The following is a 27,791-nucleotide window of genomic DNA, read 5'->3' on the forward strand; positions in this document are numbered from 1 at the left end:
TTATTTGACACTGGAACACTCTATTTCTCAACAAACTTGGTTTTGACTTTTTCTGCTGCTTTAAGGTTTTCATTGCCTGCTGATACATCACCTCAAAGTATAAAAACTGACAATAATGTGATGCATTTCTGATTTTAGTTCAAGATACTTTCATGAGAAAAACTATGATTATGCCATCCAGAATTTGTTGGTGAAATCTCTCAAATGATACCTTGTTAAGTTCTGTGACTCACTGACAAAAATCTTTTTTGGCACACAGGCTGTCTCACAAACACCACAGTGGGAGGCAGCAGAAAAGATGCAACTTTTGTTATGTTACTAAGCTATAGATCACTGTGAATACAGATGAGTAATGCACACATACAGTACATGAGCTAAATTGCAACTTCTTTTTATTACCCAGCTGGATGTTTTCTGTATATTTATATTTTTGTGATCTACATCACTTGCAAACAGCTGCATCCATCTTCATGAAATTTAATGTTGTTACATCTAGGCCTATCTAAAGAAATAACAAAACAGCATGTAAACAACAGTTTTTACTATAATAAGTTATGTGAATTTTCCTCCAAGTAGGGTTCGCATCTACTCTGGGACTATTATTATTAGAACACAGATAAAGATGATCTAATATTACAGTGAGCCTTTAAGTGGAAACTACCATCACAAGTCACTCTGCAAACGGGGCTGAAAACAGACAAATAGACAAGAAGAAGAAGCGGTGCATTGTGATGAAAGAAAGACGGAATATTTACTGTAGGGAATAAAATGAGCGAAGGGTTAAAGACTCGAAAAATAGAAATCAAACCCATATTCCACCAGCTGCTCTGACTTAGTCCGGGTTAATCATAAACCTGTTCTTTTTCATTTTTAGAAGCCTCTACAATATAAATAGTGCTTGTGCGCTGTTCGGCTGCGGCTATCTTTACGCCTTAAACCATATCACACACATAACAGCTGTAGGCGGCACACACACTCTGCAGCTCGACTGGCGAGAGACGAGAAGGATGAGTAAACACACATATGGACAGACACGTACATACAAAGCAGGGAGGCAAAGATGAGAAGAAGTGAAGAGAGAAGAAAATGAGGAGGAGGCGAGCAAAGAGAAGAATACTCAAGGAAGGAAGGGGAGAGAATGGAGATGAAGGATGACATGAGCAAATGAGGTGAATCAAAAAGAGATGGAATGATACAAAAAAAGAAGGAACAAAAGAGGAGTGTGGGAGTGTGGTGGGTGGGCTGGAACACAATGAGAGGAGCACTCATGATGAGAGAGGAGTGTGCTTCAACCAAAAGATGATAACCTTATATGACACATGCATACGTCCTAACTATACATAGAGCACTTACGACAGAGAGCCTTCTGCAGCCGTCTGAGCTTCATGGCTGTTCGGTAGGCGGAGAATCGAACGTTGTTGAGGTCGGCTAGAGGAAAGAAGCAAGAAGATGAGAAGAGGCAAGAGATAGTGGAGGACATTCTCAGTTTTCATTAGTGAAAGCTGGATAATACTGGAAAAACTGACACTGCAATGTATTTTTTCTGCTACATATCCCATAAAAAAAATATAGGATGTTTCACCAGATTTACTTTCTAAGATAATGTAGAAACGAGGGACTGATTTTACATTCTGTACAGCAGCGCAACTGCAAAGAAAATAGATATTAACCCTTTAACCCCTGAGACATTCTTCCAGGTCAACATGCTGCTGTGAATTGTCATCTGTTTCAGTGTCATAAAAGCTGCTGTGAGTATGTGCTTGTGTTCCTTTTCTTCAGTGGTTTTAGGGTCAAAATCGGGTGGAATAACAGAAAAAGCCAAAGACAGGAATTGAAGTATGATGGGTTTTTACTAAATAAGGCACTCAGAATGCACATCAATAAGAGATTTAGGATGTTGAACATGAACTGTGAACTGGAACACACTGAGTAACAACAGGGATTTGAATTTTGGCCCAATACTTTCTGTTTTGGAGCTTTTTTTTTTCTAAATCAGTCCAAAGCAGTTACATGGTAAAACTTGGTAAAACACAGTAAAAACAAATAAAGAAGTAAAAACAGTAAAACAAAAAACGACAAAGAAAACAGTTAAAAAAAAAAAAAAAAAAAAACTACCTAAATCTATATCTGTAATTATAGCTAGTTGGTCTCACTCATTGCTCTGTGTTTTGCACCCCATTCCACAGGTGGCAGGGGGTTTACTGAGCAAAGCACAAAGTTTATTCTATCAGCATGTTTGAAATTTTTCCTATTGAGCAAACGGTTGAATTTTTATGAATATTTAAAATAAATCATATATTCAGAACGCTCACCACAGATTCGTCAGGGGTTAAAGGGTTAAACGAAATTTTAATAATTAAGAAGTTCTTAATCTGAGGTAGAGCTGGGCAATATTGTTAGGAATGATAAAAAAAATAGCAGCTGAAAAGTATCATGATAAATGCCAAATTATTATTTCTTTATTATTTAAAGACTGGGTTTCGGTCTTGATGAAAGATGACTGATAGAAAAATAACTGTGTGTCCCTGTTGTGTTTTTATTCCAGATTAGTCTGACGTACGTCCTAATCTGTTATGGTCTTTGTATTTATTGTACTGTGATTGTTCTTTGTATCAAGAAGATGATATCCTGGTCTTGAGAAGTGAACTGTTATCGTTATCATGTGTTTAATGCATGCAGTAAGTGCTGGACATAACTGCTGGGTAGAAAAATGTCTTTCTTTTAAATGGTCCAGAGAGATGTCTCCTCCACACACTGTCCTTGGTTTTCCTGTGTGAACTCTTATCTATGCACAAATAAGGCCTTGAAATAAATTAAGAATATCTTCTACAAGCACCTCAACTCAAAGTGGAGATTTTCTGCCTTAACCCATTAAGACCCAGTGCTACTTTTGTGGAAATGCCAAAATGAATTTCTCACCATTTCTAACCTTTCTCAAGTGATTTGCAACCGTTTAGTCTTGCATTTTTGACTGAAAATATCAGGTATTTTCCTATATTTAATTTACTGATCATGTAGCTGTTCATAAAAGCTCAGATTAACATTGAGGGTTATTGTATCAAAAACAGAGAAAACTATGAAACTAAGAAAATTATCTTTTTCTGCAAAATATATCATTAACTGAATATAAAAATAAGTGTCTCCATCCACTGTAATTTGTCAAGCCACATACTTGTGAATCAATGTTATAGAAGATGATGGTGTTTCCGCAGTAATGGAGCCTCTGAACGTTCCAACGGGTCATATTTTGTGACCATGAACAGATGAAAAACTGCATTTTGCACCAATAATTTACATGTATTGATAGGATTAGTGGATCAATTAATGGATCAGTTACTAAACATTTTAGATCAGCAAATGATTTTGGTTGCTGGTGGTTGTTTGGGTCTTTATGGGTTGAAAACCTACCATGCGCAAACCAGATTATAATTTACATGGAAGATAAAATAAAATAATAATGCAAAAGTTGCAACAAGACAAAAAACACAGTTGTAGTCTCTTACTTTGAGATTTAAGGTTAAGCATTTGCGTCCAATCAAGCAGTAATACATGGTCACATTTCGTGTAAGCAGAGTAATTTATATGCATGTATTATACATATTTGAGTAGGTATTTATAAGCACTTCAATATTATGTACAACAAAATTTGGGGATATAACATTTTTAGGTGAAAAATGTCAAATTACTGCTTGGTAACATGGACTTGAAATGGACAATCATTTTTTAAGCTTTACGCAAACATTCAAAACACGCGGTTCTTGACAGAAATTGATCTCAAGTAGGACAAAACCTTTTAGATATTATGTTCAACTATGCTGAAAATAAATTTTGGAGTAAAATATTGAAAAGTCTCTGTTTTATTGACATGAGAATGTGATAACACATGAACAGGTTGCCATAGTAATACGTGGACGAGTCTTTACCATTGTACGCAGCACCCAAAATGTTGACTTATTTTTTTTAAAACAACAAGCCAGATATAATCACAATGCTTTATTTAATGTATTTAATAGAAACACAGTGTTATTTACAAGTTGTGGTGGTCCATACTGATATAGGTAAATTACAAATAAGAAGTAATTTCTCTGTAACAGTTCACAGATAATCTTTTTAAATGTGGCCAGAGTATGAATTCCCAAACTTCATCATTCAGAATTTTAATTTCTCAAAGTAATAAACAGTCTTTTGCATGTCTTTTTTTTTTAAATTTAATGCAGCCTAGAAGAAGGTTCAGAACTTCTGTACTGTGTAAATGGTATTTTAAAAAGGATAACAGTTCCATAACATACGGATCTTTAGGTAAAAAATGAGCCCATTTGATAAATCATGTTCACATTTGCTTGATAGGACCCATTTGTTGGATGCTAGCTTTCACATTATATCACAAAAACCGAAAATGTAAAAATCAACAACAATCTGAGTTGTCATTAATGAAAATAGTGGTTCTAAACTCTTCTTTATGGTCGGCATGTTTCACAGAAATCACTAGGTACAACATTCACAACTATTATTATGACCAAATATTAATTCCACCTTAAAATGTCCAGGATATGATGTAAATTCAATGAAACAACAAAACACTTCAGTATTTTCTATATTAGGTGAGAATATTAACAAAGTAGAACATAAGGCTTGAAAATTACCATCATCATAACTAACACAATAATGAAAATAATATTAAGCTAATGTTAATGATCATTTTAATAATACTACTACTACTACTAATAATGGATTACATTTATATAGCGCTTTTCTAATAACGTATACTCAAAGCATGTACAGGTTTATCACCCCGTCCTATTCTGAAGACATTTATTGAGCACAAGCCTATGTTCCTTAAACTTAAATGCTGTACAACTGGTTTTTACACTGTAAAATGTGGTAAATTTTCCCCTCATGTGTATCCCAAATTTTGCACAAACTTCCATCCACCAGTGTTGTGTCCATATTAACACTTTAACCCCTGACGTGTCTGTGGTGAGCGTTCTGAATGTATGACTCATTTTAAATATTCATAAAAAATTCAATTGTTTGCTCAATAGGAAAAATTTCAAAACATGCTGAGAGAATAGACCTTGTTCTTTCCACATACATCTGAGCATGCTCAGTATACCCCCCCGCCACATGTGTAATCGGGGGCAAAACACAGAGCAGTGAGTGAGACCGACTCACTAAAAAAACAGATGGTTTGGGCTTTTGGTTTTGACCGTGTAACTGCTTTTTGGAGTTCAACCAGGTGCCAAAAAGCAGCTGGACTGATTTAGAAAAATAGAACCCCAAAACAAAAACTACTGAGCCAAAATTCAGTGTGTTCCAGTTCACAGTTCATGTTCAACATCCTAAACCTCTTATTGATGCACAGTCTGACTGCCTTATTTAGTCAAAACCTGTAAAACTTTGATTCCTCTCTTTGTTTTTTTCTGTTATTCCACCTGTTTTGACTCTAAAAGACACAGTAAAACAAACCCACTGAAGAAAAGGAACACAAGCACATACTCACAGCAGCTTTTATGACACTGAAACAGACAACAATTCACAGCAGCATGATTACCTGGAATAATGTCTCAGGGGTCAACGGGTTAAACGTTTTTTTCATTATTATTGTAACTATCGTTGTGGTTTAAAAGACTAATGTAGCTAGAAATCATCCTCCTGCTTCAGATACAGCAGGTTCTCATTGGTTTAACACTGCGTCGCTCCAATCCAAGCTTCTTTGCTCAGCTTCCTGCATTTTAAGAGCCACTCATAACAGAACCGTTAATCCCCTACGAGGCCACCCGTGACCTTAGATCCTCAGGTGGGATCCTTCTGGCTGTTCCAGATTTGAGACTCAGATCCAACCCGAGCTTTTGCTGAGACTTTGTTTTGGAGTGACAAACCCAAGCAGACACTCACAGATTCTGAAGCCTCTTTAAAATCACTACACATTACAGTTTTTCTTTATTTTACGCTTTTATTCTCTAGTTTTATTGCTTTAGGTTGCCATGTTTTAGTGATTCTTATCTTTTTGTTTTACTGCTTCAACTGCCTTTATCAGCTTTATGCTCTTATTGTTTTTATTAGTTTTTGGTTTCAATTTATTATGTTGTGACATTGCCTTTTTATTGCATTTCCGTTTTTGTTTTTTTTTAATTTATTGAGTAGCTATTTTGACTCTAGCTCACAGGTGTCAAACATATGGCCCAAGGGGTCAAATCTGGCCTGTGCGATGAATTTGTTACATGCAAAAATTACACTGAACATATTAACAATCAAGGATGTTAAAATCATTTTAGTCCATGTTCCACATACATACCAATAGGATCTAAAGTGGGTTGAACCAGTAAAGTAATAACATAACCTATAAATAGTGACAACTCCAATCTTTGTTTTAGTGCAAAAAAAGTTAAAATTACATGAAAATATTTACATTTACAAACTATCCTTTCACAAAAAACCGTGAAAAAATAGAAACAACTTGAAAAGTCTTAAGAAAAGTAAGTGTAATTTTAGCAATATTCTGCCTGTTATTAAATGTTTTGTGTATTTGTAGATCCACTGTGATCTGTAAATTGTAATGCACATCAGTAAATGATAAACTGAGGCATAATATTCTTGAAACTGCAATCATTTTTCTTAACAAATTTCAGGTTGTTCATGTTATTCACATTTTTAAGGAAACTTCATGGATGTAAACGTTTACATAATGTAATTTTACATTTTTAACTGTTATTATTTTACTGGTTCGGCCCACTTCAGATTATCTTAGGCTGAATGTGGCCCCTGAACTAAATTGAGTTTGACACCCCTGCTCTAGCTTCATGTGTCTTCTTGTCTTAAACTTGAGTTTCCACCATTATTATTTCATACAGTTACAATCTACCTGAGCTGTAGATTGAGGAGTTGATACACATAAGAGGAATTCTGACAAATACCTGAAGCTGCTTTAGCGTCAGCCTCTAGAACAAAACCAGTGGTGGAAATCATACGTTTCAGTCTCTTCCATAGTTCGAACAGACTTTTGTCTAATATTTCTTTCTGCAGGTCTTCATGTACAGTGGCAGTTCTTTTGTTTTTTTTTTCCATCAAGGCATTCCTCTTTGTTTAATCCAGTCTTTATTATGTAGATTTTATCAATACGCCGCATTTTGAAACACTTCCATGTACAAAAACTTGTGTCAGACACTTGACTTTATTCTTCTCTAACTTTAACTTGGGCAAAGTACAAACATAAATTTGAAACACCTGGTGTTAACATTTTGCATACTTACTAACTTTAAATACACTGAAAATCAGTGTAATTACGTGTTTTACTGAGAAAAGCATCATGGGTTCTTTGTAGTACTAATACTGCTACACCATGTATTGTGCTTCTGTAGATTTCATCAGCACTAAAGGTGTAAAAGTGTGATAATTATGATGATGATTTGACTTCATGTTGTCTCATTACAATATGACTCAGTGAGCTGCTGGTGGCTGCAGACTGCTGAGTTATCCCATCATGCAGCGGGCCTGATTATAGACAGATGCTCTTGTAATCTGTCCTTTTCAAGTCCTTTATTTACTACTACAACTACAGTTAAAACACTTCAAAAAAACCTCCACTACTTGCATGAACCTGAACTATAACTGACGTTGAAATACTGAAGTATTTAAAAGAATTTCTACACAGAAAATCTGTAATTATATCCAAGTTAATACCAAAATAAGGTGCCACAATTCGACTGTACATAGTTGAGTTTTTCTTAGTGTTTCTGCTATAGTTTCTCTGTGTTTACTATATGCTATAATATACCATATATTTATTCTTTACATACTTAGCTACCTTCATACTGCCAAATTAAGGACAATCCATGTGTTTAGGGATATTTTAAGTAATTAGAACAAATTAATCTTTAGAGTTCTGGAACAAAGTGTATATCCAAGAACCCTTAAGCTGTTGTAAATCATGTTGTGTCAAGCAGAATTTTTGTGTATTAGTGATGAGAACTGTGTCATTTTTCCTTTAGTATCAAGCATTAATAAAGTTGCAACATAACATCCTGATTCTGCACAATGTAGAAGGCATCGCACATTACACGGTGCTGAAACAATATATCATGCAGCCCTACAACATACAGTCTTCAAATCATCTTGTGAGTCATTTAACAGTGTCTTACCCAGAGACTGGTAGAGCTCTGCCATCTTGGGATGGTCCCAGCATGTTGTCTGGGTCTGGTGGCTAAAGAGGGGAAAAAAACACACACACACAGGATGACACAATGGTTAAACACTGAGTTGATTTGAACTGTCAGGTCAGGTTAGACTGATGGTGGTGATGCTTTCACCTCTGCCTCTGTAAAAACTGCTAATTATACTAAAATAATGCATTAAATGACAGTGTGACGATAAGAAGTGGGTCATTCATAGGGAGTGCTGGGAAAAATCATAGTGGCTTGTATGGAATAGAACAGAACAGAATAGAATAGAACAGAATAAAATAGGTTTTATTGCCATTACACAGGTTGTGCAATGAAATTACAGGTGGTCTCTGCCAGCAACAGTGCACAATGTGACAATACAACACAATAAAATGTAGACATATATTAAAAGAAGAAAAGATTTTATATATATATTTTTTTTTTCTTAGCAATAGCAGTTTATATTTTTTAGATTTTTATGCTCATTTCTTTTGCATGCCATTCTAAAATGCCACTTTATTTTGTTTGTTTTTCATTTCCTAGTTACATTATTCTATTTCAATATTTTATACAACCTAAATTCTCTTGGCATTCAGGGTGAATGGCAAAGTACATTTTTCATTGTACAGGGAAACCTGTTATTTTACTGTACACATGACAATAAAATGCTTTGAATCTTGAATCTATATATAAATAGTGTGCGACAGAGATATGTGCAAATTAAAGATATACTGTATAACAAGGTAAGAAAATATAAAATATGTAAGTAGTATTAAAAAAGGAAAAATATACAAATGTGCAAATACGCCTGGAAATCAAAATCAAAAGTGTTTTTTCTTGTATTTTAAAATGGTGATCTGGGAGGGGATTTACTTGCCGCTGTACGCTTACCCAAAGCCAAACAGTACATTAACTGAAACAAGAAGAATAAATTTGACAGAGAAAAAGATCTGAGTGTCTGTGTTGTGCGATTCAGAGGCAAATCCATCTTTATATATTTTAGGGGCAATAGAAAGGTAAATACTGAGACACATGCCTCTCAGCAGTGATTCTGCCTTCCTAAAAACCCCAAACAAGATGGAAAGTCCTTCTGCGCTACACTGAAATGAATCTCAGTTGCTGATGAATTAGATCAGCCTCCCAAAATCCGACACTGTGACATTAATCCTGCTGTTTGTGTGTTTCTCGCCTCCATCTCATAATCTTAGAAAATAACACCCCTCTATAGTACTCCTGCACCGCAAAGTCTGACAGAATCCCATCCTCCCTGCATCACAGTGGCGGATAAGTGCAATAAAGGAAGGAAAGAAGAAAAAAAAGGCAGAGGGAGAAAGAGAGATAGATGGTTGCTGTGTCATTCTCGCCTCACACATTCGCTCCTCGTGACTGCTGCTCGCCACTCACAAGAGACCTGGTTGTGTTTGTGTGTTTTGTTTGACAAACACACCGGGTGAACAAGGGGGTATTTCTTTCATTTACATCAATATTCATAGTAATGATGATATTTGGGGGGCGTACTTCCTTCATTACTGCTCTTATTTGTCCTCACACTGACTCCTGTCAAGCTCATCGCCTGTCAATCCTGCATTGTGCGACCGGCTTCTAAAGGGTTGGCTGTAATTAACTCGGGTCACTTCCTTTTAACCTGCTGTGCTTGGTGAAATAATGCACCTTGGACTATACTAAGCTATTTCATTTTTTTTAAAGGACATAAAATAATGAGGGCAGAACAGACATAAATAAATAAATAAATACTGTTCACTTTATCTCCACATGCACCATGAGCATGGCTGGATTAACCAGCTCTGGGGCCCCCGGGGCAACAATGAGCAGCTGGGCCCCTATTAACCCCCTTTCATCCTACTCTATGTGCACTGTGTACACTGTTTCTATTGAAAAAATTCCCTTGACAGCTTTCCAAGTTGCATCTTCAAATGTCTTCTTTTGTCAGACTTGCAGTCCAAAACCCAGCGGTATTCAGTTTGTTATCATATGCAGACAGTACTCAGGAACACCACCCATCTTATTTTACAAAATAACACCAGCTTTAATGCCCATATGATATCAGCTTATATTCTGCATTAGTGTGGCATATTTTCTAACATATTTTCAATTAAAGTAACATAAACCAGTTCACACCAAGTAGCATGGAGGTGTCTGGAAGCGTTGATTACTGGGATCCAGATTTGGTGGTCTAATGATCCAATTTCAGTGCATCAAAAGACACATTTTAAAAAAAAAGCATTCCTTTTAGCGTAAATTCTATGGATGCACAGATTGTTTTCTGCTGTTACTTATGATGAAATGGTTTCTTTATCATACTATCTTCAAAAGAACACAATTAACCCATAAAGACCCAGTGCTACTTTTGTGACTGTTCCCAAATGAATTTTTCTCTCCATTTAATCTTTCTTAAGTAATTTGTCACTGTTTATTATAATATTATCCTCTGTATTTCACATTTTTTTCAGTGAAAATCATGCATTACGCTGTATTCAATTCATTGATCATGTAGCTATTCATTAAATGTCAGAGTAAATTCAAAGGTTATTGTATCAAAACAGAGAAAACTGATGAAAATGTGACTTTTTCAATAAAATATATCATTAACTGAACATCAACCCCGAGTGTCCATCCACTGTCATTGATCCAACTCCGTGGGTTTTTCTGGTGAATCAATGTTGTAGAAGATGACGGTGTTTCCACATTCACTATGGAGCCTCTGAACGTCCAAACAGGTCATATCTGATGACCATGAAAAGATGACGAACTGCATTTTACAACAATTATTTAAAAGTCTTAATAGGATTCGTGGATCAACAGTTATTTAACTTTTTATATCAGTAAATGATTTTGGTCACCAGTGGATGTTTTGGTCTTTATGGGTTAAATCACATAAATTTACACTTCGGTAAATCTAATCGCAATATCAGTTAATTTTTTTTTTTTTTAAATGCATGTGTGAAAATTTGTGTGCATTATGCTTATTTTTTCATTAACCCTATCATTAAAGAAGACTGATCAGTGTTTGTTTAGGCCATGATGTTTGTGCAGTGTTTCAAGTGCTGAGACTTGGTGAAACAGATCTGTTGTGCAATAATACTGTGGAGTCAGTGACAGTGGTCTTGATGCTATTTAATTAAATTTGGTTAATATAGGGATACATGGTTAATCAAACCACAATCAAAATTGAAAAATCAGCTAGTGCAATTTATTGCAATTTAAAGATCCAGATTTAGGAGGGTTTATGGAGATTTATTTGCAGAAATGTAATAGTAAACACAGTCTCTGTTGTTTGGTGATATTTTGGATTTAATGACATTAAGTAGAGCAACGCAGTGCATAAAACATGCTTTTGCTTTTTTTATGTTTTTCATTTTTATACCAATTTAGGTTTGTATGTTTGAGCAAATATCTGCAAAAATTGCAACATGCCTTCAACAGGACCACTATCAGCAAACACCAGTGTTCATCTGATGTATATTCCACTGCAGCATTAACTCCTTACTAAATGAAACTATACCAACATTAAATACAACATGCTTGGCGTCAGCGTTTGCTGCAGTTGTACAAAAGCCAGCATTCACCATACATCCTCCCAATATGTCCTGTTTAATCCCAGTCAAGTGCCAAGATCTGAGCTCTAATTTGCATTTCACTGCATCTTTAACACCCACTCTGATTTGAAATGGCATCTAGAAAACATTAAAACCGTGCTTATATTAAACAGCACCAGAAACTAATTATGTTACTGTAAAGCAAAGACCTGATTTTTCTGGCTATTAGTTCCACTTAGCTGCTGTGGTGATAATTATTGTACAAGCATGATAGGAAAATCTGGACAGTTTATTTATGCTGCATTAATAACAAAATGCAGGATGCATTTGACAAAAAATAAATGTCAGAAACCTTCTCTGGCACAATCAATATGACTGTGAAGTGGTGTCAGATGCTACTGTAAATGTGATGGTAATGTGCCAGCTGTCTGTTTATATAAAGCTAATGGAAGGCACATGTCTTAGCACGAAGGCAATTAGGTTTTTTGTTCAGAGCACATCAAATATGTGAAAAGTCCTTCACAGGAGACAGAGAACAGTGCAATCTCAAGAAAGAGTGGCTTCCTCTCTATATTTCAGATGCTTAATAAACAGATATTTGACTTACTGGGATGCTAGAAATAGGAGACTTTCTGTGCGTCAATCAGTATCTGTGATGCTAGATGTTAAATATAGGATGGTAAAATGCTGGGTACAATGAAATACATCACACAGTTTGTGGCTGACATGAAGGTGAAAATGCAACAAGACCTGAAGGTGGACATAGTTAAAATAGTAAAGGCATTTTTTGATCTGTAAAACCAAACCCTAGCTTCCTCCACAGTGGTGTATAACCTGGTTCAAAGACATGAGAACAGTTGGGGCACGAGGTGGGTGACAACAGAGCACAGTGGGTGTAGTGGATCAGGGAAAGAAAACCTAGACAGTACTGATACACTTCGGACAAAGCCGAAACAAAAACAGCACAAATACCAAACTGCTTAAAATACAGTGCTGCTGAGTGTTCCTCTGCAGTAAAAGCTCGGTTTTCTGATTTACAATTCTGTCCTGAGGCGTGTCACTATGTACAAATGCAACCCTGCCCAGCTTGTTAAAAGCACACATGTCGAGTTGGTCACACACAAACGCACCTGCAGTCAACCTTTGTCTGAAAAGCAAGTACAAATAATAATCCATATGCTGCCTTTTTTCACACATGCCCTTGTTTTTTCTGTTTCTTGCCTCTCTCCCACACTCCCACTCCAGATAATGAGGAGAAGGGTCCCGTGGTGAAGAGCTACTTAAAAATCCTCTAAGCTCAGAGTCTGTGCAAACAGTAGCTCAGTCACTCAGCTCGTCATCGGTGTGGTGCTCCAAGCAACTCGGACAAATGCTTATAATAACCGCGATGCATCAAACACGCAGCTGCTTTTATCCGAAGCACAGCAGTGGCTCAGGGATCTTCTTAAGTTTAACGATTCAACACCCTAAATCAGCTGAGAAAACTACCGAACTTGTGAAAGGATGTCCTTGAGCGAGACAGTTAGCTGCTCAGATGCCGAGCAGAAGTAACGAGGAGCACAAAAGCTTCCTACTCTTACATAAAACTGAAATGATCTCAGTCCCTGATTCTTAACCCAAGGGTCGAGAGCCAATCGATGAGCCGCAGCACAATACATCTTCTTGTTAAAGCAGAGGATGTTTTATTGAGTCCAGTGTCCCAGTGGACAGGAAAACAATAGATACTGTACCAGGATGATATGGTTGTAATGATGTGAATTCCAATAAACTCAAGATTTAGTCTTCAAGATACATGAAGTAGTTTGTTTCTGTTTTCCCAGATGTAAACTGGGAAACTTTTATGTCATACTACATGATAAATCACCCTCTAATGTAATGGTACCGAAGGGACTCTGAGGATGAGGCTAAAACAAAATAAACCAACAGTTCTGCTCCAGGTAAAAGTGTCATGATCATGACATTTTAGTTGTACAAATGACTGCCATTGGTGATATGTCTTCTCCCAGTTAATTCTGCTGCAACAAAAAAAAATGACAAAAATCAAATGTAATAAAATTGTAAATTAAAACTGTGCAGGACAGACACGAGTAATTTAAATATACAAAGAAATACTGAAATACAGGCACAGAACGCTGACAATAACATGTACCAATGGGAGTTGAGGATCTCAAGATGAAACAACACGACCTCATTACAACAGCAACAATCAAATCTCAACAAAAAGTTAGAAAATTGGAAATAGTAATGAAATTAGAATTTTTTTTCAGCAAATTATACATATGCAACCATGCAAAAGAAGTGCAGCGTGATGCTACGTAATACCCAACGCATCTGACATGTTTTACCATATGAATATTCTTCAAACAGATATTCATTAATAATAATTATAATATTGGGGTATATCATGATACCCAAATATCTTTACTTTTATTAAAACCCCTTGCACATGACAATACAAAACTTTTTAGGGGTAAATTTTCCTCTTTATTTACTCAGATTTACTCTCATGATGTTGATGATTGTCTAGTAACACATTATGTGGACTGCTGTACACCATTATTATCATATCAATAACGTCATTACTTGAGTTATTCTGAAATTTCCACCCATTTTCCTAAATCACAAAAGGGCTTCAAATGACAGTAGAGCAACAACAATTACTAACTGTCAACTACCAGCCACTAGGACTGCACGATATTGGAAAAAACTCACATTGTGACTTTTTTAACCCTGCGATATATATTGTGATACGAAAAAATACTCAAGAGGATATAATAGCTGTGTGGTGCCAACGTAAATGGTCAAACAAATTAGTTGTGTTACCTCTCATGGCAACACGTGCAAGGCACTATTGACACAGAACGCGTGTTTCAATATCATCCTTCCGAAATAATTCCAGATAACTGACCTTGCTTTTCTTTTTCGAACCAAGTCGGATTTTCTCATGTTCGTTGCACATTTTTCAATGTTGTTACCAGCAACTCAATCTATACGCAAGAGCGTGGTCTGTTTTGTCAAACTGATTAAGAACGACTGTGATTGGTGGATGACTGCGCCCAGTGTGTCAGATAACCAGGTTGAAATTAGATGAGAACACTTTTAAGTTCATTTACCTCCTACATTGCAGGACCTGCAATGTGACTACTGCGCACAAATACATCACGATGACGACATTCAAACGATATACTGTGCAGCTCTAACAGCAACTATTCTGATAAACTTGATAAATGTTGTGATTAGTCATACGTAAGAAAAGCACCCCCATGACAGTAATCTGAGTATCTTGGGCTTGTCATCAACATTTGTTTTATCATTTTCTGACATTTTAGAGATAAATCAACTAATGAATTCATCTGTCAACAGAAGAGTCAACAATGAAAATAATTATTGCAGTTGCAGCCTGAAATGACAGTGTGTAATATTCCTCTAAGGGATACAACCATGGATCGTGACATGAATTTACATGCAACAGCTAAAGCTTACAGTAAACACACCCTAAGCTGGAAATCTTACTAAATAGACAGTCTTTCATCAATAAGCCTCTTTCTTCTTCTTCCGAAAGCTTTAAAAACCAATGTAGTTTCATCACCTTTGCAAAAAGTGTTCATTTTCAAGCCTAATTATATTCGTCTGTAATTAGCGAGACTATTCTTGAACCGATGCCCTTGGTTTGAGCCGTTCTCTACTCATGCCCTTGAGCGAGATGCTGAAACCCAACCAGCTCCGGAGGTGTTTTTCCATCTCTGGCCATGCACTCAGCGGAGGGAAAAAGAGACTTTTCCTAAGGGGATGAATAAAGTATCGTATTACATTTCACTCCAGCATTAACTTCAAACCACCAGTTCCCTGCTCCTATCTTTGAAACACCACCCACCTGTCCTTACACCTTATCAGTCTCCACCAACCACAAAACCACCAAAACCTGCTACTGGTATGGAGGCATCTGTATTTTTTTGATGTTATATACACACAGAAAAACACAAGAACTTCAGCTTGTTGTAGTCCTACAACAGCGGAACATTTTTTTTCTTCAAACCCAACCCGATGCCCCAATGGGATTAATGAACAAAAAACACAACAGCACAATAATATATCAATGGTGGCCTGCAGGAACCAAGCATCTCTAGTTTTATACTCTTTGAAAGCTGACACTGTCTCCCTAGAAAATGGATCATGGCCTTAGGACAAGCCAAAGTGTTGATAATGCATCGTAAACTGTCAAAAGATAAACTACTGCACAGTGAGCAGCTTCGGTGTTGCAGTCATGGATTCACTGCCTTGCTCGAGGGCAATTTGATTGAAGCTGACGAGGGTGGGGAGAGCATTCAACATTTATACCCCCCACCCACATTTACCCAATGAAACCAGGAGAAACAATAACAATTTTAACCAGTCTTATACCGGTGAACAAATGGCATAAAAAAAAAGTATATATATATATACATCGCACAAATATTACACACACACATGTTGTCTTATTTAAGGCGGTACATCCTGTAAAGATCTGTTACTGTTTTGTACTTGGAGTTACTTCTAAAGGTGTCTTTTTCTACAGAAAAGGAGGTATTCCACTACGCTGCAAAACTTCATATTGAATCAAACGGGAATCATTCGTTCAGACAATAGTGCAAACACGTGTGCAAGTGCACAGAAACACACACACACACACGCATAAAAAACACAATGCTACATATTGCAGTTAACAGGCAGCTGAATGGCTTATTGCGGTGGTGACAGATAGGCGTTTTAAATAATGGATCTGCACAGAGACACGAGTGTCACTTCTCGCTGCAGTCAATTATGGCTGTTGGATGAATGATTAAAGGTGGTTTATGGGCTTTGGCGATGTCTTCCTCTGCCTATCATTGAGAATGAGCCCCGACAGAATGTTTCCTGCACACCAGGCATCTGAATGAGCTCAAACAATGGCCTTCAGGGATGTGATCTGAACAACAGAAAAAGCAGGCGAAAAAAATTAAGCATGAAAGCTATATTCATCAGCTGGAAATTAGGGGAAGCTGTTTGTGAAAGAGAATCTAAAAGCACTGACAAAACCTGAGGGATCACACAGAGCGAAAACGACGACTGTAATTATTTCCCTTGTTATAATTCATCATAATGACAAGCTACTATTTTGGAAACAGGATAACTTAATGGTACTTTTTGAAATTTATTTCAACATCATGACGGATATTGCCAAAAGCACACATTTCAATAAAATAGTTCTTTATTATTAAGAATTAGATGAAGGTATACATTATATTTCACAGCCAGGAGTACTGCAGAAGTTCAGCTCAATTCTATCACGGACAAAAGACATAACAATGTAAGTGACAGGTTTGTCACCATTATCCTATTCTCAGCTCAATGCATAGATAGAAAATTCCTGTCCCATTGCATACAGAAAGCTTATGTAATGTGCAAAGTGAAGAGCATATAGAGTCCTCAAACATGGACTGCAGTGGTTCAAGTCTTTCTGCAACAGAGAGATGATTCAACCCAAATGGAACAAATTCATTTCTCACACATTTTAGTTTGTGACCTTTGGCAAATGTTTTTGTTTTCGCAGACTCTACTTGCTGTAATAATCAATGTGAAATTGCATGAAAGGAGGAAAAAAAAAACCTTTTGATGCTTTTGGCTTCAGAAAGTTGAACCCCCTGGTAAATGCAAGTGGTTATAGATAACAGTAACTACAACTGTTCCCTCGTGAAACAGCTCGTTTGCTATTTTAGCAACCCTTTAAATACAAGATGAATCTAATCTCTCATTACTATTGTCTGCACCACAATTGGATCCGATGTGGCAGATTGTACACCGAGAGAAAGCAAGAACAAATGTTTGACTTAATCAGATGAAAGAACAACCTGGGATCTATTTATAAAGTAGATTTAAACTAACTAATTACTAGTCTTCGTAGAAACATAAGCCACTTTCATACACAATGTAAGACTTTGCTAGATTGACTTTTTTTTTTTACTTTAATACTCAATCAGGCTCACTCTCACATCTGATATTTCCCTAAAGAAAGTCTGGCTGAGGGGAAAACCGAATCAGCTTTTCTCTTGTCCTGCACTTACGGACATTTATCTTATTTCATCATTTTTGCTGTGAGCTTCAGGACTTTAGTGAGCTAATTGCCCCACAGAGGTTATGGCTATAGATATCTCATTGTAAACCTGATCTGAATGCTGCTGGTCATACAAGGTGCAAAAGACCTCACTCACTCAGTGCAGAACACACTTTTACTTGTGTTTTTTCCAGCACACCAACAGAGAAATTCGACACTGTCTTTAAGCTGAAATAATCAACACAGGTTTGAGTGTTGTAGAAGTAACTCGAATGGGAGCCAGAACAAAGAACATTTACAATGTGGGAAAATGTATTCCATCACTAGCTCTGAATGCAGAAACTCACCTCTTAAAACCACATATTAGTGTGAAATGTTGCTTTGGGTTGATAATGATCTATGCTGAATACAAAGACACCACACACTCAAACCATGACACTCATGCCTGAGCACGTCAGTGCCACTATCCAGCTGATTCTGTTTGTTAAGGCTTTTTATCCATCAGCTGTATTTAGTCAGTTCACACACACACACACACACACACACACACACACACACACACACACACACACACACACACACACACACACACCCACACCTGCAATCACATTGGTGCCAAAAATCTGCACCGGCCAGCCCGCATCCTCTGCTCTCATTCCAAACAACTCCTTAAGTGCATAGAGATCCATGTAGTACACGCGTGTGCAGGACCACGTCCCACTTTTCTACTAAAATGGATGAGAGGAATTGATCAGTATTGGATGCGGATAACATGCACACATCAACCTAAAGACCAGCAGTTTGCGCTAATAATGAGGCCTGGCGTTATTTCCATGCCGAAAATAGACCAACGCAGCAGATCCAAATCGCCGTGCACGGTGCGCACACGTCCACGCACACAACGAGGAGGTTCCACACACGAGCTGCTTTAGTGGCACGGAGGTGATCGTGTTTGCACCTCCGTGTGCGCGTTTGGGACTGTGAAGGAATGCAACACAGTGATACATTGCTGCTTGGTGGAGCCGTTTCTCGTGGAAAAGCTGAGCGCACACACGCATAAATAAACACGCATCCCTGTCGGCTGAATCCAAACAGATAGGAGCAAATACACGCAGGCGGCAGACAGAGGCGTTTGCAGCCTGTTTGCTTTAAAGCACTCAAAGCTCCTCTTTTTATTCCAACATGGCAGCAACTGACCAGCAGAACAGTGGAGAGAAAAGGATCAGAAATAGGAAATGCACGGTCCGGACAACCAGGGGGTCCGGGGGGGTTTACTGGCCGCACAACTCGCCTGGTTCCCGGCATCCAACCCGACCAGGAGCCGCTGTGTGGAAGGGCACCCGGAGGGCTGGAATGGCTTCCAAACAGGATGCTGTTCCTCTCTTTTAGTGAAAAAATTGAGGTCCGGTTCCTGCTTCATGTGTTACATGTTACTACCTCGTTATTCACAAACTCCAATGTGCTGCACGATTGATATTAAAAAATCTATTTCTTGCTCGATGACATGAATTCGAGATGCGTTCAGGGTTGTCTTGCAGAACAGGGTTTACAGCACACAAGAAGAGTAAAACCTATGTCCCTAAATCCAACATAATAGGTGCATGTATCTAAGCGCAGCTTGGAAACATTCCTCAGTGCATTTCTGCTCATTTGCTTTTGCCACTAATGAAAATTGTGAGGATTTTTTTTTTTTTTTTTGCAAAGTCCGTGGATCAACGCCTCTGTGCCTGCCTTGAAAACCCACAGCCAATGTGTGAACAGGTTTACTGCATTACGACCAGCACAATTACCATCACCATTATTTATCACCACCATAAACAATCCCCAGCCCCGCACTCACTTCCGAAGCTGTTCCCGCATTGCCGGCCGATCAGAGCGCTCCGAGTCCGGGGGAGAAGAACCGATTCCCGGGAAGAACCGAGGCGATATCCCGAACCCTCCGCGGTCCGACCAAGCGTCCTCTACCACCGGGGAGAAGATTAACCGTGTCTGTGTGTGTATCTGTGTGTCGGTGTGTGTTCCACTCTGCAAGCAGCAGCAGTGGGTTGCAGAGGCTGAGTGGCCACCGAGACACGAGTGTGAATCTCAGTGGAATGCAACAACGACCACTTCCGGCCGTTTCTTCAAAATAAAGCCCCCGGTAAATGCAACGCAAATACTAAAACCATTCATTCACCTTTAAGTCCATTCAAAGAACATGAATGGGACATAAAACCCCCAAGATGCAACTGTTCCTACCGTTTAACATAAATTCAGTGTCCATGTGCAGGATCCTATGCACACTTTAAAAACACAATCAACCCACAAATGTCCAAACTGTGTATTTTCTGCATAAATAATACAAGAACAACTAGCGTGTTGACCTGTGGGGAACAACAGGTTCTAGATGTGGTAAGTTTTATGCTGGGGAAGGTTGACTTTTGGGAAAAGATGTTAGTCTATATTTTATAAGTACTGACATAAAAATTGTTATGCAAATCATTTTTTAAAATTTAAACGACAATTAATATATCAATACTGATAGGACTGAAGTTAGTAAATGTGTCAGTCCTGTTTTCAACTTCATTTTGCATCATGCATCGTGGTACTACGCTTCCCGTCAACCGTCATGGGCATAGCAATGTGACTGTAAGGCTACTGTACTCCAAAATTACAAATATCTCCCAAAATATTGGTCCTATCAACTTGCCGTTTTTGCTAGTCTCTTCCTTCACCAAAAACACATAAGTATGCCAAACTGCAGCAGTCAGCTCTTTCCAGATTTTGTGTGATGCCATCCAGAACCTGTAGGGAACCACGGGTTCTGGACTTTATCATTGTCAATACCGAGGGTGGGATGTGGTAAAAAAAAAAAAAAAAGGGGGGGGGGGGGGGTTTAAAATCCATATCCTGACCCTGAGGGGCAATGTGCCAGTCCCCCAGCATGGATATTTGTTGTGTATTCCTGCATGCAGTATTGCATTTGTCCAGCAGTCACCGCCAAAGCGTTCTGGCCATAGCAACATCATTGTAAGGCTATTGCATTCCAAAATTGCTAATATCTTCCAAAATACTGGACTTATCAACTTGTCATTTTTGCTAGTCTCTTCTGTGACCAATAATACATAAGCATGCCAAACTGCAGCAGTCAGCTCTTTCCAGATTTTGTGTGATGCCTGAGACACACACACAATCGCACACAAACAAAGTCCACTTCCCTTTTATAATATAGTTTCTGAATATCTTTCACTTCAGCAGATTTCTTTGAATTTCATGTCACAGAAAATGTTTAAGGCATGTTTAGTACAATGATTCATTTTCAAGGCCACTTCTATAATAACAGGTTATTCCTATTTTCACAGCTTACACTTGACAAGTACCTTATTATTTGTCTATATTTTGCTCAGATTAAAATTTCCCCTAATTAGAACGTTATGTGCCCTTTGTCGTACGTTCCCGATGGGAGTTTGGACTTGAATACATGGGATCAAAAGGGACAGGGAGGTGAGAGTCCCCAACTCACCAGACAGGAGTGAGGTCCCCCAAAGGGCCAACTGAGGTCTCATGGGTTAAGATATGTATTCATTTGCAATCGTTAGGGTTGTGGAGCGTTAATGTCCGAGGGGAACACATTATGTAAATGATTGTGGAAGGAATGTGTGGGCTGATTTTTTTATTGATCACACAAACTACAGCATGGTATCATGGGACATCAATGCTGAAAATGGTTAAACTCCACACTTCAGTTCTGCATAATGCAACAAAGTTAGGCATCCTAATTAAGAATCACAGTTAAATTCTTAAATAAATAGTACTGTAATCAGTAAAAGTTAGTGTAAAATTATGTAATTCAAAAATTTTGTAAATGATCAAAATGTTTGTGATTACAAAGTGTTAACTTCTGGATAAACTTATATTTAGAATATAACAGCTGATCATGACTAGACAGGTGACCATGTTGCACATCTATGAGTACTATAAAAACACTATTTTGCTCTAATATGTCTATAAAAGTGTTGTTTAAATACATGTTTTAGAAGATTTCAGCTTTGTTGAATGGTTTCAAAGACTTTTCCTTGAAGATTATTACAATGCTTATGGATTTTGTAACAGGGCAACTAATAATCTGCAACCTATTATGTTTTAAAGTAAATTTTCAACATTGTGCATAGTTTACAATGTTTCTACACTGTCTCTAAAAAGCTCTTATATCATCCCCAGTGCAAGAAGCAGTGATACCACAGGTTCGTCCCCACAGTCATCGGACTGTACAACAGTTCACAGTAAACGCCCCAACACCCCCATCAAACCATGTGTATGTGCAACCACAATGTAAAAAACATTTAATTTTAATTATAATTCTATAAATATTTATATAAATACCAAATTTGTTATTTTTCTCTTTATATTTCATTTTTTCACTCATTTGTGATTTTGTTCTACCTATCTTTTTTTCTGCACTTGTTTGATGTATATTGCTGCTGTTAACTGTAAAATTTCCCCATCGTGGGATAAAAATAGTCTTATCTTATCTTGTCTTATCATGTATATACAATATTGGTGGCCTAAAAGATTACAGTGTCGGCCTGTGACTAAAAGGTCATTGGTTCAATTGTCTGGCTTGGCATTGAAATTGTTAGTTGATGTGCCCTTGAGCAAGATACTTAACCCATTTACTCCCTGAGGGCCTGACATGACAGCCCACTGCTCCTAGTCAGCAGTGTGTGGTGTGTTCCTGCATATTCAGCTAGCAGGTTAAACACAGAGGGTCCATTTCAGTGTGTGCTACATGTCTGCATGTACAATATATATATATATATATATATATATATATATATATATATATATATATACACACACACACACATATATATATATATGGACAAATAGGTAATTTTATTAAAATGACATATACTATAGTTATATGTAATATCTATATACTAATGGTGTCATAATGATGGAAAAAGACAAACTACTGATTACAACTAAACACAACCTCAGTCAACAAAAATGTCATTATTCTGACACCACTATATGCAGCTTTATTCATGAAGCAAAGAAAAGGGGGAAAAAAACAAAGACTATTCTTGGCATAAAATTTTTGAAGGCCGCGACTATCAGCTGATGCTTTTATTCTGAAAACACAACACTCCCGTTTCCGTGAAAGTTATAGTTACCTCTGTGGAACTTTACAATGCTGAGCAAGACGAGGCGGAGCTCATGCTCCCTACCTCAGCCTCCCTTCCCCCCATCCCGCTGTGTCTGAAAGCAAAGGAGCCTCGACACCATCCGAGGAGGTTTTTCACCTCCCTGACGAGAGAGAGAAACAGAGAAAAGAGAGAGAGGGAGGCTCTTTGCTTTTCAAAGCACAGATTTCCACATTCAAGGCCGCTGAGAGTGAAAGAAAGACAGAGGGACAGGGTGGAAGAAAGACAAGAAAAGGAAGGAAGAGACAAAAATGGGAAAGGAGGGGGGAAGAGGAGAGAGAAAAAGGCCTTTTTGCTTTTACACAGGAGAGAGGAGAGACAGGAAGAGAGGAGGAGGAACAGGAGGAAGAAGGGGGGGTGTCTTTGCTTTGGGAATCGGTGTTCAAGGCTTGAGAAATGTAGGCTATGTTGCACCAGCAAAGAGGAAACAGCCTGTAATTTATAGGCAAGTCTCAACTTTTATTTCATCCCCCACTACAGTGTGTCTTTTTACCTGAGTGTGTAGGTGTGTGTCTGTCACAGGCACAATGAAGCCGCAAGGAAGGAGGAGGGCGAAGGGTGGATTCAACATGTCAAACACTTTCTGACAGCTGTCTTGCTGATTCTAAGCCCTCAGATGTCACTTGGTGTGTTTGTGTAGGAGGTTGTAGATTTAATACTTGGGACTCCGCCCATGGGGGAGCTCATGGTGAAGCAAATGAAACACAACTTTACAAGAGGAGGAGGTGGGGTGAGGTAGATGTCGCAGGTTTGAGGGAGGAAATCATCTCCAGAAGCGACAAGTGATCGAGCAGAAGAAACAGTTGGTTGGCCATATGTTGTGACTCTGTGCCCTGAGTGTGTCTCTATGCAGGAGACACACTGTGTGGTGGAGTGTGTGGTTGTATTGTGTGTTTGCTGCTGCAGGTAGACTCTGAGGCCAAAAATATGGACACCTCTTTGCACATTCTGCTGTACAGTTTTGGTTTATACCTGATATTTTGACAAGAGTGCTTCCAACTTAGTGGCAACAGTTTAGAGAAGGTCCTTGTTATTTCCAGTTCGATGTGGAGGGACCTAACTGGTTTGTACCTTAGGGAATAAATGGAACTCCGACTGTGAGCTGGGCCTTATCTGCAAGTATCAGTGTTCGACCTCATTAATGATCTTGCAGCAGAAGGGGAGAAAATCCCTGCAGGCAGGTTCCATAATTTTTCAGCAGCACATTAGCAGTGCCACTAACTGCTGTTCAACAACCAAAAAACACATTAAAATATATAATCTGTAACATTTACACACTGACTTGAGTATATTATATCAGATGTTGCCAACAGTATATCTGAAATCAGCTATTTATTCAATAGAATGATCTATTTCATTTGGATAACAAGGATCTGTACTGGCTGTAGAACCATCATCAGATTTCACCAAAGGCTGAGTCTTCAGAGGTCTGTGGTGGTCTATAAGCACCCACAATCCTACGTGTGAAAATGCCGCAAACATAAATATATAATTACTGTCTTTGTGAATAAATACTGAGCTGTAATGTTGCTGTCACTGTACATCTGTAATCATTATCTACATTCCAGGGTTTTCCCTTCCATCAATGAATAACCATGTCAAATATCTGCATTTCTGAACCTCTGAAATTGGAGGCAGGACCTGATCAATGACAGACACGAACTACACTGTTCTATTATGTGTGTGTTTGAAAGGAAAAGCACTATCTGTTGAAAAAGCATTTATCCTTCTATTATTTATTGGAACCCAAAATACTATTTGACATTGAAGTAAGATTCATATATAGAGCCATTATTTATCACTTTTACATCACAGAAATACACTCCTCTCTGATGACGAGTAATGTCAGTGGTGACAGTTTTAGATACTTTTAGTTGTGTCTCCTAATTGTAGTTGGTACTTAGTTTTCTACCACAGTCCTGAGCAGTTGGACACATAAAAAATACATTTTCTATAGTAACATTCACATTTATTTTTAGCCTTTGGAATAGATTTGCTTTGTTATAATGGTCTTATCTTCTCATGATGCAGCCATGAGACACAGGAATGTTAGAATACTTTCTGTTTTACTCCTGGGATTTCATAAAATATCCCATGACTTGGCACGAATGTTCACTTAGTCACAATAATGAACTGAGATTTTGGTGCCCGAAGGTCTTGGGTCAGGGTCATTGTGATGTCATGTCTGTCCAGTCATATTAGTGTGAGCATTTGGACTCAAGGATTAACTGAACAGATGTTGGTGGCCAAAGGTCAAGGGTTAATGTCGTGACCTATAAAACTGCTATTACCCTCTTAAACACGGCTGCAGTTCCTTCAGTCTTGTCATAGTCATGCGACATAATGCTTGTAGCAATATACACATTCTATACACATTCTATACACCCATGTAATCAAAAAGCTAAAAAAAAAAAAAACGCTCAACGTAACCAAGTGTCAAACAACAGAACACAATCCAAACAAAAAGACCTTAAACTGACAAATATCAAAAACAAGCTAACAAGCTAATAAGACCAGCGTACGTCATGAATTATTTCATAAAACAACACACCAATGCAACAAACTTTGCATATCTAAGCTAACACTAAGATCCAACAGTACAAGTATTATTTCTCTATTGCTTAAAGTCACTGAATGAGCTACAGAAGAGCAAAAAAAAAAAAAAAAAGGTCACACTGTGAAACAACGATTATGAATTCTGTATCACCTTTACTGTTTTTTAATCATAACTTGGTTTGAAATGAAAGAAGCTTCTGCTTTCGGCTAATCCACTGTTTTGTGTTACATTGAAATGACTAACTAGAAACAAATGGACCCTGAGCCATTTGTTTCTAGTCAATTCAGTGTACTATATGAACAGATTAAGATGCAAATATAGTGGACATATTTGACTGATCCTCTTACATATAGCGTAATGATTTACTATGAAAACATAAAATGTATGTTTGCTGTACCATCTTTATACCACTCTTCAACAACCAGATACAGGTGTAATGCACAGGTGTTAAACATATGGTCCGGGGGCCAAAACCGACCCGCCAAAGTGGGATGAATTTGTGAAATGCGAAATTACACGGGAGATATTAACAATCAAGGATGTTGAAATCATTTTCACATTTCAGCGGTCACACACAGACCAATTCGATGTCAAATGTGTTGGACCAGTAAAATCATAATAGTAGTAGTAGTATAAAAAAAAAGTACAATTACATGAAAATGTTTCCATTAATAAACTATTATTTCACAAATAAATCTGAATAACCCGAATAAATATGAACAACCTGAAATGTCTTAAGTGTAATTTTAACAAATATTCTGCCTGTTTTGTGTATTTTGTAGATCCACTGCTATCTGTAAGTTGTAATGCACATGTGTAAATGATAAACTGTTTCAAGTTGGTTATGTTACTCATATTTTTAAGGAAGCTTTGTGGATGTAAACATTTTCATAATGTGATTTTTTTCATTGTAATTATTTTACTTCAGATCATATTGGTGCTGAATGTGGCCCCTTAAGTGACATGAGTTTGACAGCCCTGGTGTGATGTCTGGGTGTCCACATACATTTGGCCATGTACTGTATGTGTCTGCTTTGATGTGTGTGCATGTTATCTGAATCCAGTACATGAATGTGTACATGTGTACACAGATGTGTGTGTAGTAAACTGTGACTCACAGGGTCTCGGTCATCTGGCTCGGTCCAGATTCCTCTCTGCATATGGAGAGAACAATGTGTCACTCCTCTTTCCCTCCCTCCACCCCTCTTCATGACTCCTTCACACTTTTCATTTTTCTGAATGTGCGTCTCTCTCTTCAGTTAATTCCGTGTCAAACTGTGTGTTACTTAAAAGCCCTCGAGAGCAACCAAGCATGTTGTGCCAGTTACATGAAATCCCTCTCACTCAGTTATTCAGTGTTAACGCATACAGACCAGGCTGCAAGTTACTCATTATGAAGCCACTGGAATCTACTGTAGTATGTGCACTGTGACTGAACAAGAAGCAGGAAGCAAAGTGGGCAAATCATAGCGAGGGGTTATTCGACCAGTAAGTAAGGAATGTGAGACGGAGGGCTAAAATCACTGAGTTTCTTTAAGCTCATATTAAAGGAAAAATTCACCAACCCCCCGCCCCCCCCAAAATCCCACATATGTGACTCTTAGGTAGGCATTTCAGCCCAACGCTTCCCCTGACACTCAGTATCTCCTGGGATCACTGAAAAAAATGTGAACTATGCTTAGTCATATAACACAAGTGCATGACTGCCACATAATAGAGAGCTGAAAAGGTTATACTGCAACAAAAGAATTTCAAAAAGAAAAAAAAAGGAGTGTTTTAGCTAAACGAGTCTTGTTTTTCTCCAAAAAAAGAACAATAATTTTGTAAAGCTTGTTTTTTTTGTTCTGGAAGAAAATACAGGGTGTCCATAAAGTCTTTTTTACAATTTAACACATTTTTTCCAAAAGCAAACAAATAGAAAAATCTTTGAAAATTATTACAAAATGGAAAGTAGATATTAAAGCTTTTTGGGTTTTTTTTGCTTCATTTCACACACTTCTATATGGGCACCATTAGTTGCACAAAGCACATGCAGACAGTACTGGATTTCTTGCCATGTTCACTGTAGCACCGCCTCATTAATGGCAAGTGATCTTTGGCTTCAGGTCAATGATGTTACGTATCTTTGTTCGATTAACAATATCTTTAACATAACTCCACAGAAAGAAATCCATGGGAGTGATATCTGGTGAAGGAGGTGGTGAGGGAACTGGGCCATCCCTTCCAATCCACCAGTGTGTAAAAGTTTGATTTAGAACCCAC

The 27,791-nt window shown here is 37.8% G+C and overlaps 1 protein-coding gene and 1 long non-coding RNA gene across 14 annotated transcripts in view; one reads left to right on the plus strand and one right to left on the minus strand.

The window, feature by feature from the left end:
• Positions 1-27,791, minus strand: part of dmd (dystrophin) — a 348,302-nt gene that overhangs the window by 44,277 nt on the left and 276,234 nt on the right. For 9 of the 13 annotated variants that reach the window (XR_003937328.1, XM_030154571.1, XM_030154565.1 and 6 more), the window contains 3 exons: positions 26,648-26,683; positions 8,139-8,200; positions 1,354-1,428 (listed from right to left, as the gene is read on the minus strand). Coding sequence is in view for 12 of the 13 variants with exons in the window: in XM_030154571.1 (XP_030010431.1) it covers positions 1,354-1,428; positions 8,139-8,200; positions 26,648-26,683 (173 nt within the window). In the remaining variant the exon portion in view is untranslated. The remainder of the gene's footprint in view (positions 1-1,353; positions 1,429-8,138; positions 8,201-26,647; positions 26,684-27,791) is intronic. The other 4 variants (XM_030154578.1, XM_030154557.1, XM_030154534.1 and 1 more) reach the window with 1 other exon arrangement.
• On the plus strand, positions 4,930-27,719 carry LOC115433547 (uncharacterized). The gene is made up of 4 exons (XR_003937377.1): positions 4,930-4,941; positions 8,609-8,616; positions 11,782-11,785; positions 27,619-27,719. It is a non-coding gene; the product is annotated as an uncharacterized LOC115433547 (long non-coding RNA).

Source organism: Sphaeramia orbicularis, chromosome 2 (assembly GCF_902148855.1).
Source record: "Sphaeramia orbicularis chromosome 2, fSphaOr1.1, whole genome shotgun sequence".
In the NCBI taxonomy this organism is placed as follows: domain Eukaryota; kingdom Metazoa; phylum Chordata; class Actinopteri; order Kurtiformes; family Apogonidae; genus Sphaeramia; species Sphaeramia orbicularis.